Source organism: Hyla sarda, unplaced genomic scaffold (genome assembly GCF_029499605.1).
Source record: "Hyla sarda isolate aHylSar1 unplaced genomic scaffold, aHylSar1.hap1 scaffold_1600, whole genome shotgun sequence".
Classification (NCBI taxonomy): Eukaryota; Metazoa; Chordata; class Amphibia; order Anura; family Hylidae; genus Hyla; species Hyla sarda.
This window is the reverse complement of record NW_026608236.1, coordinates 58,397-74,584: the sequence shown is the minus strand read 5'-3', so window position 1 is coordinate 74,584 and position 16,188 is coordinate 58,397. Positions and strand designations below refer to the sequence as shown.

The 16,188-nt window shown below is 42.6% G+C and overlaps 1 protein-coding gene across 2 annotated transcripts; it reads right to left on the bottom strand.

Annotated features, from left to right (window-relative positions):
- Positions 1-2,633: 2,633 nt before the first annotated feature.
- Positions 2,634-8,009, bottom strand: LOC130310847 (DNA damage-regulated autophagy modulator protein 1-like). Of its 2 annotated transcripts, none has more exons than XM_056552429.1 (4): positions 7,582-8,009; positions 7,002-7,069; positions 5,611-5,753; positions 2,634-2,859 (listed from the first exon to the last, which is right to left on the bottom strand). In XM_056552429.1, exons 1-4 carry the CDS (start codon positions 7,704-7,706, stop codon positions 2,674-2,676), a joined length of 522 nt encoding a protein of 173 aa, XP_056408404.1. In that variant the 5' UTR covers positions 7,707-8,009; the 3' UTR covers positions 2,634-2,673. The 2 variants fall into 2 exon arrangements, with proteins under 2 accessions (XP_056408404.1, XP_056408406.1); XM_056552431.1 differs by lacking the exon at positions 2,634-2,859 and adding an exon at positions 3,014-3,188.
- Between the last annotated feature and the right edge of the window lie 8,179 nt (positions 8,010-16,188).

The window sequence follows — 16,188 nt, the reverse complement described above, 5'->3', positions numbered from 1 at the left end:
CGGTCTTATCCTGACGGAGAAGAAAAGGAAAGAGGACGCTGCTGATCAGAAAATATGTAATTGTGAGTCCCAAAATGTAACTGTAATCACTTATATGGTATACACATCCTGTGTACAGCTGATATCTACCGCCATATGGTCCTGTATATAATCACTTATATGGTATATACATCCTGTGTACAGCTGATATCTACCGCCATATGGTCCTGTATATAATCACTTATATGGTATACATCCTGTGTACAGCTGATATCTACTGCCATATGGTCCTGTATATAATCACTTATATGGTATATACATCCTGTGTACAGCTGATATCTACTGCCATATGGTCCTGTATATAATCACTTATATGGTGTACAGATCCTGTGCACAGCTGATATCTACCGCCATATGGTCTTGTATATAATCACTTATATTGTATACAGATCCTTTATAGTATACTGGTCTGTGTATGGTGGTTTTATTCAGTACAACATTTTCCGTTTTCCACCTACAGAGCTATATGAGGGCTTTATCGGTATCAATTTGGTTTTGATGATTTTTTCATCCTATTTTTGGTTCTTGGTAGTGTGTATACAGAGGAGCTGTTACAATGTTTGCATTTGTACTATTTGGTGAGGTTGTCAAATGTATTTATATTATACTTATATTTGCTGGGTATCCCCTTAAATGTATTGCCTGTTGTTAAATAAATGTTATTTACAATTGTAAGTTTTATTCTCTAAATGTAATTTTTTTGTGCAATATAGGAAAGTTCTCCCCGCATATATATTGTATCCATCCCATCCCCTGTGCCATTTCTTTACCCCCCCCCATGCCATTTCTTTACCCCCCCCCCCATGCCATTTTCTGCTGCCTACCTAATGCTCCCCCCTGGCTGTAGCACCCTCATCATCCACCAGCAACACCCCCCCCCCCCCCCCCCCAGCAGTAGCACCTCCATCAGCAGATCCTGATGGTGGATGATGGCGGTGCTCCAGCCAGGAGGATGATCCTGTGGATGGATGATGGGGGTGATACTGCCAGGGGGAGATGGCCAGTTGCACCCTCATCATCCTCCAGCAACACCCCCCCAGTAGTAGCACCCCCATCATCCACTAGCAACACCACCAAAACCCCCCTCCCGTGGTAATAGCATCAGGGTGCACTGTATGGCAACGTTAAATTCAGAGGGCGCAGTTTGTGGTAGTATTATATTCAGAGGGTACAGTGGGTGGTAGTATTATATTCAGGGGTACAGTGTGTGGCGGTATTATATTCAGGGGTACAGTATGTGGTAGATTTATATTCAGAGGGTACAGTATGTGTTGGTATTATATTCAGAATGTACAGTGTGTGGTAGTATTATATTCAGAGGGTACAGTGTTTGGCGGTATTATATTCAGGGGTACAGTATGTGGTAGATTTATATTCAGAGTGTACAGTATGTGTTGGTATTATATTCAGAATGTACAGTGTGTGGTAGTATTATATTCAGTGGGTATGGTGTGTGGAAGGTTTATAATCAAAGAGTGTAGTGTATAGTAGTATTATATTTAGAGGATACAGTGTCTGGCAGGTTTATAATAATACTTGTTTTCATATAGAGGATGAGAATGCGCTGACATAGTGAGGAGACGTCTGGGCGTCACATTCTACAGACAGAAGTTTTAGCTGGACCAGGCGGTATGTACCATCTGAATTAGATAAGGGAAGACTATAGAGAAGACGTCACCTGTAATCACTGATATAATTGTGTATTCTCCTCACTATAGAGAAGACGTCACCTGTAGTCACTGATATCATTGCGTGTTCTCCTCACTATAGAGAAGACGTCACCTGTAGTCACTGATATCATTGTGTATTCTCCTCACTATAGAGAAGACGTCACCTGTAGTCACTGATATCATTGTGTATTCTCCTCACTATAGAGAAGACATCACCTGTAGTCACTGATATCATTGTGTATTCTCCTCACTATAGAGAAGACGTCACCTGTAGTCACTGATATCATTGTGTATTCTCCTCACTATAGAGAAGACGTCACCTGTAGTCACTGATATCATTGTGTATTCTCCTCACTATAGAGAAGACGTCCTATAGTCACTGATATCATTGTGTATTCTCCTCACTATAGAGAAGACTTCACCTGTAGTCACTGATATCATTGTGTATCCTCCTCACTATAGAGAAGACGTCACCTGTAGTCACTGATATCATTGTACATTCTCCTCTCTGTGTCCTATCAGAGCTGGAGTCACTTGTCAGTTGTACAGTTATGGTGAGTGAAACTACAACTCCCAGCATAACCTTACCACTGCTCAAAGGGGTACTCTACTGGAAAACATTTTTTATCAATTGGTGCTACAAAGTTAAACAGATTTGTAAATTACTTCTATTTAAAAATCTTAATCCTTCAAGTACTTCTTAGCTGCTGTATAAGTGATTCACAGGAAGTTCTTTTCTTTTTTAATTTCTTTTCTGTCTGATCACAGTGCTCTGTGCTGATACCTTTGTCCATGTCAACCCCTAATAAAATTAAACAACTAGCAACACTTATTAAGTTATTTAGCTATTGTTATTTATTTCCTCTACATATCCCCTGTTTTTGGCAATGGACCAAAGTGTCTTGTATTTATTGTTCTTCTCGGGTGATGGTAAAGTGTTTGCGCATCTTCTAGTGCGCAGGCACTATCCATACATATACAATGAGTAAGCGGTATAACAGCTAAGTTCTCGCGCAGTTGAGAACGCGCAGCTTAAACTCTGGCACATGCGCGGTAAGCTTCTCAAGTACTTACAGAGACGAAGTCCGCGCGCAGTTTGTTCTGCGCATTGTTTACACATGACGTCGGTGCCGGAAGTCCGGACGAACTCCTATCAGGAAGAGAGACGTGGCAGACATACAGTGGTGAGCTTCTTGAGCTATTTGGTTGGCCACCCACTTGTCACTCAATACTTGATTTAGATCGATTGGAGGGTTTTGTCGCAATGGATGATGGGAGCCATTTTTGATTGGAAATAACGTTGGTGACATCATAACAGGAGATGTTAAAAGGTCCGGTCGGCGTTTTTGTTCGCCATTGCCCATTTGCCTCTTGACAAAGCCACTTGATGGCAAAACGTTGAGGGGGGCAGTGTTATGGTTTTAACTGCTATGTACCCTAACAATCAGTAGTTCTGGGATACTAAACACAATGTATCTCCTACGAATTAAGAAAATAGTGGAGCTAGTTGAGCCCATTAAGCTCTTATTCAGTTATTAGTTAGGAGCACATAGTGCTTTTAAATGTGTGATTTTTTCCTTCTTTTTTCCACTATTATGTTTTTGGACCCGCAAATTAAAGTCCTGTAATTAGTCAATATTTGGTTGGGACCCTCAGGGCCTTTATTGGATTGCCTCTGGCGATCCATCAGTGATTATTGTATATTTTGCCCTCCAGCCATTAGTCTTGCTCTTTTTGTATTATCTATCTACGATAAGCATTGATTAACGCACTGATGATGGTCTATATGAATGTGCGGTAGGAACTGTGCCTTTAATAAGAGAAATAGACACTAGCTATGATACAGTAGATGGATTTCAGTAGACAAATTGTCTTGGATTGGTGTGATTAACACAATATGACTGTTTAATCCCAATAAGTGAAGTTTGTACAATGATGCATATTTACATGAACATTAGTACCGTTAATTGAATAAGCAGAATATATAATACACACTATACAGTGCATATTGGAGACTGTGAATGTGTTGGACTGATATTGAGTGTCACTGATCACCGAATACCGTATATACTCAAGTATAAGCCGACCCGAATATAAGCCGAGGCCCCTAATTTCACCCCAAAAACCCAGGAAAAGTTATTGACTCGGTGGGGATGGTTAGTCCTTGCGGGCCGTCCATTTTCACTGGGGGGGGGGGGCCCTCTTCTCTGCTCTGGGCCCGGCCCTGGACTAGTGACGTTGCCTTGACGACGACGCACAGGGACGTGCATGCGCGTCACTGTATGTCGTTGTCAAGGCAACGTCACTAGTCCGGGGCAGGCCCGGAGAAGAGGGCCCCCCGGGTGAAAATGGACAGCCCGCAACGACTAACCATCCCCACCGTACGGTCCCTGCAGCATAGATGACCCAGACCAGCTCACCCTTCCTTCCCACTGAGGGGAGGTGAGTAGAAAACTAAAGGGGGTGTCTGGATGATGACGAAGGCCGCCGTGGTCTTCAACCTTCGGACCTCCAGAGGTTTCAAGACTACAGCTCCCAGCATGCCTGGACAGCCGATGGCTGTCCGGGCATGCTGGGAGTTGTAGTTTTGCAACATCTGGAGGTCCGCAGGTTGAAGACCACTGAATAGGGATTGACAGGCGGAGAGTTCACCCGAGTATAAGTGAGGGGGGCGTTTTCAGCACGAAAAATCGTGCTGAAAAACTCGGCTTATACTCGAGTATATACGGTATATATGAAATAGCAAAAATCTGCAGTAATATGGAATCTGCTTAAAACCCACTGCATGTATACTCGTATTGCTGTGGTCACCGAAGATCCATAAATCAGTCATAACACAATTATAGGAATCATATGGATTATATTGCCCAGGACGGAAATCAAGCTCCTCCCACCTCAATCCATGTATAACATATACCATGTGGAATAGGAGCCTATCTAGTCTACATCCACTAAACGAAGTTGCGGAATTAATCTAGTGTGGACAGGGTTTGATATAAGTACATCTACTATCCCACACACGACTATTAGGAAGAGGACTGTGTTATCCCTAATAACCAAAAGAGGAATAACTAAAATAGGATTTGGGGTCTATTGAACAACTAAAAGAGGATTTGGGGTCTATTGAATAACTAAAAGAGGATTTGGGGTCTATTGAATAACTAAAAGAGGATTTGGGGTCTATTGAAGGACATTTGATGACGGCTCAAATATATCTTTGTGAACTGTTGGCGACACATTTTTAATACTTTGATATATTTTTTCACCTATTTGGAATTTTTCTTATTTTTAGAAGTGTAATAAAAGTTATATTTTAGAGGTTCCCTATTGGTCAATATTTTTGTAACACATAAAGCTCCATATCATTATACACCATTAGCAGATATATCATTGTGCTGGATATTTAAAGGTGTATTCCAGGAAAAAAAAGAGGTTTGCTATGGGGATTCGCTCCTACTCTGGACAGCTCCCGAGACAGGCGTCATCAGAGAGCAGTTAGACAGAAAAGAACAACTCAACTTCAGCAGCTCATAAGAACTGGAAGGTTTAAGATTTAGAAGTAATTTACAAATCTGTTTAACTTTCTGAAGCCAGTTGATATATATATATATATATATATAAGTTTTTTCCTGGAATACCCCTTTAATATCTGCCTGTGGTAAGTATCAAGGATAATCCTACATCTGCCAATGGTGTTATTATATTATCTATATTCTTATACTGGGCCTTATGTATCATTGTGAGGGGGCATGAGCTCAGGCCCATTCTGTCCCAAGACCTACAGATCAGCAGGTAATCTGAAAATACATTGCCCCAGCTGTACTGCTCTTCTCCTGGGTAAGGGGGCTTCATAGGTGACCAGCTAAGGGGCCCTAACATCACGGAATCTGTATAAACAAACCTGTAGAAATGGGGTTATCAGGTTTCCGATGCACATCATCCACCCAAATGTCAGCATCCACGTTTGACAGGTGACTCTACAAAAGCTTCTCTTCAGAGCCTGGATCTCCATCGATTTGTAGACGATATAAACAATACCGGCCTCTGAAATCCATATACAGAACAGTCTATAGATGGTATATATACCACACAAAGCATATACATGTCTGAAGATACTAATAATGAGAAAATATACAGGAGATAGAGATATAGAGAAAAGTTGTCTGAAAACGTGCTGAAGCTGTCATGGCGGCCATGTTAGTAGTTACTCAAGCAGTGGCACAGCTATAAAGGCCGCAAGGGTCACAGTTACTCTCCTGCCACTACACTATATGCTGCGGCCTGTGGCTGCAAAAATGGGTCACACAGACCCATCAGTGCAGTACTTCGTTTCAGGGGCGGACTGACGGGAGGCTCGCCCACACTAACCTGAATACCTAAGCTTATAGTGTGGGTGACCCTCTTTTTAACGTTGCTTCTCTTATCCCATTACCTGCAGCTGTTCAGAAGATATGAGCAAACTATCTACATGCTATTCCTGAGAATCTAGCAATAAGGAGCATTCCCAATGGGCTTTTAGCAACAATAACAAGTCTTCACTTCGGCTGTTGGCCCTGCCCCTATAATATTATTCACTGCTAGTTGGGCCCGCCCCTGCATTAATATTCACTGCTCCTCGGCCCCGTCCCCTTCATTACACCATCCCTGTACACTTCTCCCTCCCACCGATGTGTACGCAGAGCTAGGACCCCAAGACCAGGCCAAAGCTTTCCCATGCTCCTGAATGGCTAAAATGTGTCAATACTAAGCAGATCATGTGCCTTTCAGGAGCTTGGGAAAGCTTTGTGTGACCCTGTAATTATTACAAGAACATGAGCCTTACATGCTGCTGAATGGCACATGATTGGCTTAGTACTGACACATTTCTGGCCATTCAGGTGCCTAAAAAAAGCTGTATGACAAACCCTGTAATGACTTATGCTACTGTTATCATTACAGGACCATGAGTCATTACAGGGTCTGTAACACACAGCTTCCACATGCTCCTGAAAGGAACATTTGCTTAGTATAGCAACCACATGCCCGCCACTGCATATATATGTATTCTGAAGCTTGACTGTGGATAAAGTAATCCAACTTCAAGCAGATATGCCATTCAGGAGCATGGAAAAGTTAGGTGACAATATCTGACCCAGCTTTTCCATGCTCCTGAATGGCATGTTTGCTTACATAGGCAAAAGTTCAGGGGGGGGGGTGGTTGTTGATGCGCTTGGTCAGGCGGGCCCAGGCTAAAGTTTTGCACCCATGGATGGCACTATTAATAATTCCTATAGATACATTTAATACACTTACCTAGCAGAGTAGATACTGTGGACACTATAGCCAGCACGATCGATTCGGGATAATATTCTCCAGTGTCACTGAGGAGACATAGATTCCATATATAACATTATCAGAGCTCTGGGCCAGTCACTAGTAACAAGGGCCGGTCACTAGTAACGAGGGCCGGTCACTAGTAACGAGGGTCGGTGACTAGTAACGAGGGCCGGTCACTAGTAACGAGGGCCGGTCACTAGTAACGAGGGCCGGTCACTAGTAACGAGGGCCGGTCACTAGTAACGAGGGCCGGTGACTAGTAACGAGGGCCGGTGACTAGTAACGAGGGCCGGTGACTAGTAACGAGGGCCGGTGACTAGTAACGAGGGCCGGTCACTAGTAACGAGGGCCGGTCACTAGTAACGAGGGCCGGTCACTAGTAACGAGGGCCGGTCACTAGTAACGAGGGCCGGTCACTAGTAACGAGGGCCGGTCACTAGTAACGAGGGCCGGTCACTAGTAACGAGGGCCGGTCACTAGTAACAAGGGGGAAGATATTAGACGATGGAATGGTGTATTGTAGGATTCCCACCACTGTCCCTATAGAGTCTCCTACCTGATGCTGATGATCCCTGTTCGATAATGACCTTGTATGATGGTCATGGTGAAGGTGGTCAGGACACCCACGAAGGTCCATATTGCCCAAAACAATGGCAGGATAGCCAGGGTTGGGCTCGTCATATTAGAATAAGAAATAGATATCACTCTCAGAAAAACTAAGCGCTTTCAATCTGAACTAACAGAAAGTGAAGAGTTTTCCTATATCGTGCAGTGGTATAACCGACCACCATCTGTGATGTCATCAGGTTCTATTGATGATGTCACATGTCTTTGGCTGCTGGTGTATTATAAGTATTAAAATTATCCATACAACAAATCTGTATTATATATGGAAATATCACAAATAACCCCTAATATAAAGTTATTATCAAAACTACCTACATGAAGAATTCTTGTGATACTAAGGGCTGCAGAGGAGATCTGTTCTCTACTACTGCCCACTGCCAACACGAGATGTCTGTGCCCCACAATGTGCCCTATATGAGAGCTCCGGCTTCTCTACAACCCCTCACAAAAACCAACTTAGAGGACGTCACCAGCTTTTATACTTTGTAGGAATTACAAAACTTATACTTATGACCCCAAAAATGTTGGTTTAAAAGGTGAAGGTTTTGGCTGCATTGGACATCCCTCCAGCACAAAAGGGCAGGACCATTTCATTTACCATATAATGTATTGAGAAATATAAAAATAATAATAATAATTTGTGGGGTGGAATGAAAAAAGGTAGAAAACCGCCATTGTGTAGGTTCGTTTTAATATAAAATAAAGGATGTATCTGTACTCTTTGGGGGGAGATTTATCAAAACCTATGTAGAGGAACAGTGGTGCAGTTGCCCCTAGCAACCAATCTGATCTCTTTCATTTTTCAGAGGCCTTTTTAAAAATGAAAGCAACGATCTGATTGGTTGCTATGGGCAACTGCACCACTCTTCCTCTACATAGGTTTTGATAAATCTTCTCATTGGTGTCTATACAAAATATGATCAGTGAAGGGTTAATGGAAATAATTAACAGTTAACACTTGGAGACAATGAGCGGTGGCTGTGTGGAAAGGAATTCAGAGCCCTTGTGGTTTCTAATGACAACAACACCATTTGGTGTAAAATTGAGTGCTGGTTATACAGAGCCAAACGTGTACAGTGAAATAAATGAGTAAACATTAAGGATTTATGCAATGTTCTGCAGAGAAACCTTGGGTCCAGGCATTTATGTGTTACCCTGACATGTACCATCTACCTTAACATTATTGCAGGTTCACTTTACTGTCATGGCAGTAGTACAGGGCAGTGCCATCTTTGAACAGGATAATGTCCTGCCACACTGGACAATTGTTTAAAGGGGTACACCGGTGGAAAAAAATTTTTTTTTAAACAACTGGTGCCAGGAAAGCTAAACAGGTTTGTAAATTATTTCTGTTTAAAAATGTTAATCCTCCCAGAATACTTATCAACTGCTGTATACTCCAGAGAAAGTTGTATTTCTTTATAGAGTTCTTTCCAGTCTGACCACAGTGCTCTCTACTGCCACCTTTGTCCGTGTCAGGAACTGTCCAGAGTACAAGCAAATCCTCATAGAAAACCTCTCCTGTTCTGGACAGTTCCTGACATAGAAAGAGGTGTCAGCAGAGAGCACTGTGGTCAGATAGAAAATAACTACACAACTTCCTCTGGAGCATACAGCAGCTGATAAGTCCTGGAAGGATTAAGATTTTTATTATAGAAGTAATTAACAAATCTGTTTAACTTTCTGGCACCAGTTGATTTGATTTGAAAATAAAAATTTCCTCTGAAGTGCCCCTTTAACAACCCCTTTGCTGGAAAAACGGGTCCAAACCATGAAAGTCACAACTCACAAGTTAAAATGCATCTGTTAGGGTGCATTCACACCACGTTTTGGCAATACGGCAGCCGGATCCGGCTGCCGTATTGCCAAACGTGGTGTGAATGCACCCTTACACCTTTTGGAGTTGTGACACTTTATGGTAGGGGTTGACAAACATCTTGGGAAGTTCAGGTTTCATGCAGTCATGTATACAGAGCATTCGGAAAGTTTTCAGGCCCTTTTAGGTCCCTCCTCCATTATTCTGCACTCAGCACCTCATAATGACAAGTTAAAAAAACCATGTTAAAAATCTTTCTAATTTATCGAAAAGTAAACAATTAAAATCTTGCAGTGACATAAGTATTCATACCCTTTACTCAAGGCTTTACTCAAGCCCCTTTGGCAGTGATTCCTCCAGTCTTCTTGGGAATGAGGCCACAAGGTCTATAATAGGGATCGACCGATATTGATTTTTTAGGGACCATACCGATAATCTGTCACCTTTCCGTCCGATAGCCGATAACTTATACCGATATTCCGGTATAAGTTATCGGTTATTTCAACCCCCCTGTTGGGGCAGAAGCCGTTGCAGATCAATGATTTAAAGCGGGCGCTTTAAATCAATAAACTGCAGCAGCTTTTGCCGGGCCAGAGACCGCCGCCGCCTCCCACTTCTCTCCCCCTTCCTGTCCTGGGGTCCCGAGTCTAACCACCACAGTTACCCCATCGCCTCCACCCCCCCATCCTTTGCCCACATACCGCCACCACTGCCCCATCGTCTCCCCCCATCCCCAGTGTTATAAAACCTTACCGATAATGTCCAAAATCGTGATTATCGGCCAATAATATCGGCCAAACCGGTAATCGGTCGATCCCTAGTTTATAAACCTGGATTTGGGGATTTTCTGCCATTCTTTTCTGCAAATCCTCTCAAGCTCTGTCAGTTTGGATGGGGACCGTCAGTGGAAGACCTTTTCAGGTCTCTCCAGAGATGTTCAAATGGGTATAAGCCAGGGATGTGGCTGGGTCACTCAAGAACATTCACAACCTAAGCATAGGATTGTTTTAATATATTTTTCTGCACTTTTGGTCCTTCTTTTTATTTATTTTTTTACACTGACACCGTCCACCGTGCGACATCATAAACATCCAGACTTTGCAAAACTCCCATCATGTCCTGACTGCCAAATGCTGCTTGTTTTTGGAAAACATTCTGGTAAAAAGCAAACCCTGTAGACAACTTTATGGCAAAATATTGTACATAGACTAATAACATCCTTATTCCCCGTCTCAGACTCTAGCACGCACTTCCATTTACTAGCTTTTAGGAAATAGGCCTATAAAATTAAAAGGTGTGTTCACACATGCAGATTTTTAATACAATATTTGAAGCCAAAGCCAGGACATTTATTTTGAAATTTCAGATTGTCTATGGATGTTACTGGTGTCCACCATGTTTGTAACATTTCTTATCATCTGTTTTATTTTCGCAAGACAATGAGAATTTTAAATAATATTAGCCATCAATAAATAATAGAATTTATGTATTCTTGGAATTTGGCATATTCTGGTATCAATATGAATAACATATATTTATAGTAGTTTAATAATAGCTACAGTATATTGTCCTTTTACAGTGTGCCAAAAGATTTGAGGAAATAAAAAGTACCGGGACATCACCTGTAGACAACCAGTATAATCCACTGCTGGCTACAGGAGGAACACCTTTGGAAAGCCTGGCCACGTATATCAAATCTTCCCTGCTTGACCCAGCTGAAGAACCTGAGGATGTGGCAGCAGGACAGGATACAAACCCTATTACAGGTAAACGGCATTCTGTAAAACTACATACATTTGCAGGTCACTTTATTAGATTAGGGGTAGAATGTGTGTAAATGGGTAAGTAACTGGCTCAGTGATAGGAAACAAAGGGTGGTTATTAATGGTACTTATTCTGATTGGGTGACTGTTACTAGTGGGGTACCACAGGGGTCAGTCTTAGGTCGTGTCCTATTTAATATATTAATTAATGACCTTGTCGAGGGGTTGAATAGTAAAGTAGCAATCTTTTGCAGATGATACTAAACTCTGTAAAGCGGTAAACACAATAGAGGACAGTGCACTGTTACAAATGGATCTGGATAGGTAGGAGGTTTGGGCTGGGAAGTGGCAGATGAAGTTCAACACTGATAAATGTAAGGTAATGCAGATGGGGAAGAAAAGTCCAGGCTGGGACTATGTATTAAATTTGAGAACACAGGGGACAACTGACATGGAAAAGGACTTCGGAGTCTTAGTTAACAGTAAATTTAGCTGTAGCGACCAGTGTCAGGCAGCTGCTGCCAAGGCAAATAAAATCATGGGGTCCATCAATAGGGGCATAGATGCCCACGACAAGGAAATATTTCTACCGCTGTACAAATCACTAGTCAGACCACACATAGAATACTGTGTACAGTACTGGGCATCAGTGTACAAGAAAGATATAGTGGAGCTGTAGAGGGTTCAAAGACGGGCAACCAGAGTAAAGAAGGCTTAGGGGAGACCTAATAACTATGTATAAAATATCAGGGGACAGTACAGAGATCTCTCCTATGATCTATTCATACCCAGGACTGTATCTATAACAAGGGGGCATCCTCTACATCTTGAGGAAAGAAGGTTTCTACACCAGCACAGACTGGGGTTCTTTACTGTAAGAGCAGTGAGACTGTGGAATTCTCTGCCAGAGGAGGTGGTCATGGTGAACTCTGTAAAAGAGTTCAAAAGGGGTCTGGATGCATTTTGGAGAGTAATAACATCGCTGGTTATGTATACTAGATTTATAGGGACAGAAGGTTGATCCAGGGATCTATTCTGATGCCATATTTGGAGTCGGGAAGGAATTTTTACCGTAGTAGGGGTTCATTAGGTATATGGTTGACATTAGAGTTGAGCTTGATTAGATACAATACACCCTGTTCCAAATTATTATGCAAATGATATTTTTAAATATAAAGAGAGAGAGCTAGAGAGATCATAGAGGTAAATTGAGAAGGGATGGGAGAGAACAATTTGCTCTGCAAGAGTTAATTGTACTTGTAATGTGCAAGCAGTCTCTGTTGCACGAACCAGGACCCCGAGTGCGCACGCGCAGCATTCTTAGCCGGAGAGCTGTACTCTGAGGCAACAAGTAGCGCAGTGCACATGCCCAGCCAATGATTGGCTCAGTCATGCACACTGGAGCGATGACACTGATGAGTATGGTGAGATTCTCGGGCAGACCGCAGAGAGTGTGCCACAAGTCACATGAATGGTGGTAGCATCCTGGAAATGATTGTTACAGGCCATATATAGGTTGGGAACAAGTGTTAGTAATTAGGAAGAGACAAAACCGCGGCTGAGGGTAGCGGTGGCGATCAGGAGTACCTTCTAATGGTTGCGACACTATATTATTGGTATGACTAATCTATGCATAGACTGAATAGAGACTGTTTGCTTAATTATAGTACAGGAGGTGAATATAAAAGGAAGACTGCCTTCTGAGTTGTGGCGTACTGCACTCTGAGTTGTGGCGCAGCATAACATATTTAACCCTGTGTTTGCTGGAATTTATGTGGTCTATACCATTAACGGGTATGCATAGCTTTGCGGCAGAACAGATTGCAAGCCTTTAAGCGATACACTATCTAGTGTTCCTTTATTTTATGGCACTTTATCTCGGTTATTTCATCCATATGTTTAGTCTACCATTGTGCTTTGGTTACGGAGGACACCCTGTGACCCACTCTTTGTGATACCCGGCATATATTCTGGATGTCCTGTACTGATCCATCTCATATGATTTTATGATTGAACGGTTGTTAATAAAGATTTTTGCTCTGATATTGGCGTTGCTCTAATTCTTTCTTAGTATGCTAGTTATGTAAAATGAGTATGATTTTTATCATCATTTTAGCATCTCTCAATAGGAGTACCCCAAAAAGCTTCTGCATGCAGTATGTAACAGTCAGTGAGGAAGCCTGGACTGGGAGATGTTCTAGACAGTATTGATAAATAAGGCCTCTGCTTGACTAATATTCATTGCTTAGTTCTATTTAATAATTATAAGTTGTCTAGTATAACTTTATTTGTATTATTTACAAAGGCATGCAGTTTAGTGCAAATGCTTCTGTGGTTGGCTCTGCTTTTACAGGCAATAACGTTTTACAGTCTAAAAAAGAAACCACCAAAAATTGTAACAGCAACACAAAAGTAATGAAAATGTACAAAAACTTTTATAGCAAATCCATGTTATAAAACCATTAAAAAACAGTGTGAAATAAGCACAATGCACATAGCTGGATAGATGACAAGCAGTACAGGCACAAATATAAATACAGTGATCCCTCAACTTACAATGGCCTCAACATACAATAGTTTCAACATACAATGGTCTTTTCTGGACCATTGTAACTTAAAGCCAGACTCGACATACAATGCTACGGAAAGTCCAGATCTGTGAAACCTGTCACAACTGGAGGAACTGTCCAATCAGAATTGGCATTTTACTGATAAATCACCTGTATTACTGAAGTACAAGCACTGAATGGCTGTCTGGTAGCGCCCCCTACAGTACAGGGAGGAACTACAAGTTCCGTACTACTCCTTACCTGTGCCAGGGTTAGCTGCTCCTTTGGACACCAAGTAAGGGCGGCTCCATTTGGGACACTGTGTTTACTGTATAGGACCCTGAAGAAGCTCCTGTCCTCTACATAAACCATTGTTTCCCAACCAGGGGGCCTCCAGCTGTTGCAAAACTACAACTCCCAGCATGCCCGGACAGCCAACAGCTGTCCGGGCATGCTGGGAGTTGTAGTTTTGCAACAGCTGGAGGCCCCCTGGTTGGGAAACCCTGACATTGACCGTGATTTACAGCTTCCAGCAGATCTTTCTTTTATATGTAAGGATTTGCTTTATCTATATTAGTTATCTACTTATTTTTCTTTAATCTTCACCTTTTCCTATTTTTGGTTGACATTTTGGTGCCTTTAGAACCAATTACCAGGTTTCCATAGAGTTATGGTCTCAACATACAATGGTCGTCCTGGAACCAATTAATATTGTAACTTGAGGGACCACTGTATGAATGAAAAACATCCAAACATGAACCACATCAATGAGGTCAAATCTGAAATACAAATTTACATACCTGTATTTCAGCGTCAGCGCCGCTTATGAATATTCATCCCCCTCCCTCCAGTTAGGAGCGGTGAAGAGAGGGAGAGCTGGAGGGAGGGGGGATGAATATTCATAAGCGGTGCTGACGTCAGTGCCAGTTAAGTTGCAGAAGCCCCGCCCGTGCCAGTTACAGACAGATTTCCACATATAATAAAACTACGATTGCGGGCGTATGTCCGGGCGGATCCAGGCAAGGTAGGGCTCATTGGAATCAGCATCTCCCGCTTTCTTCACAGGTACTGATGGATAGTACAGGAGATGCTGATTCCAATGAGCCCTACCTTGCCCGGATCCGCCACTGTACTCTTAGTGTAGTGGATTAGTGTGTACTAACAAATACTTATATTAAAATGTCTATTTTTCCTAAACTGCATACAGAGATCCCCACTGAACTAAACTGCTCCTTCCCCCTCCCAACGAGCATCAAAGATGGTGCTGGAATGTAGCAGAGATAAGAAATGCTTCTCTCTAGAAGAGTACGCAGAAGGAGATTTAACCAATAAAGTGCTTTTAACACCCAATTCACACAACCCATTTTGCAGACATCACTATCCTCTATATAAAACCTTGTACAGTTTTTTTCTGGATAATAAAGAAAGTGTCATCTCGGCTAACAGGTGTCTGGGTGGCCTTTCCTAGCGTGTGCACCGCTTCTGATAAAACTAATCAGGAAGGGGGCAGATCTTCACTGGGTACATCCAGGATCTATTTCATTAGGAACTTCCCGTTCAACAAAAATATTCCCTACTCTAGATTTGTGGCACCACACAATCCTGTCTCTGATCTCTACAGGCATGTTTCCTGTCTCTGATCTCTACAGGCATGTTTCCTGTCTCTGATCTCTACAGGCATGTTTCCTGTCTCTGATCTCTACAGGCATGTTTCCTGTCTCTGATCTCTACAGGCATGTTTCCTGTCTCTGATCTCTACGGGCATGTTTCCTGTCTCTGATCTCTACGGGCATGTTTCCTGTCTCTGATCTCTACGGGCATGTTTCCTGTCTCTGATCTCTACGGGCATGTTTCCTGTATCTGATCTCTACGGGCATGTTTCCTGTCTCTGATCTCTACGGGCATGTTTCCTGTCTCTGATCTCTACGGGCATGTTTCCTGTCTCTGATCTCTACGGGCATGTTTCCTGTCTCTGATCTCTACGGGCATGTTTCCTGTCTCTGATCTCTACGGGCATGTTTCCTGTCTCTGATCTCTACAGGCATGTTTCCTGTCTCTGATCTCTACAGGCATGTTTCCTGTCTCTGATCTCTACAGGCATGTTTCCTGTCTCTGATCTCTACAGGCATGTTTCCTGTCTCTGATCTCTACAGGCATGTTTCCTGTCTCTGATCTCTACAGGCATGTTTCCTGTCTCTGATCTCTACAGGCATGTTTCCTGTCTCTGATCTCTACAGGCATGTTTCCTGTCTCTGATCTCTACAGGCATGTTTCCTGTCTCTGATCTCTACAGGGACGTTTCCTGTCTCTGATCTCTACAGGCACGTTTCCTGTCTCTGATCTCTACAGGCACGTTTCCTGTCTCTGATCTCTACAGGCACGTTTCCTGTCTCTGATCTCTACAGGCA

Bases quoted from the DNA above. Each gene is read 5' to 3' on its own strand.
- LOC130310847 (XM_056552429.1), bottom strand. From the start codon at position 7,706: ATGACGAGCCCAACCCTGGCTATCCTGCCATTGTTTTGGGCAATATGG. The intron at 5,754-7,001 runs GTAAGTGTATTA...TATGGATTTCAG, and splicing joins CACAGTATCTACTCTGCTAG to AGGCCGGTATTGTTTATATC. The intron at 2,860-5,610 runs GTTTGTTTATAC...TCTTCCTGATAG, and splicing joins TGATAACCCCATTTCTACAG to GAGTTCGTCCGGACTTCCGG.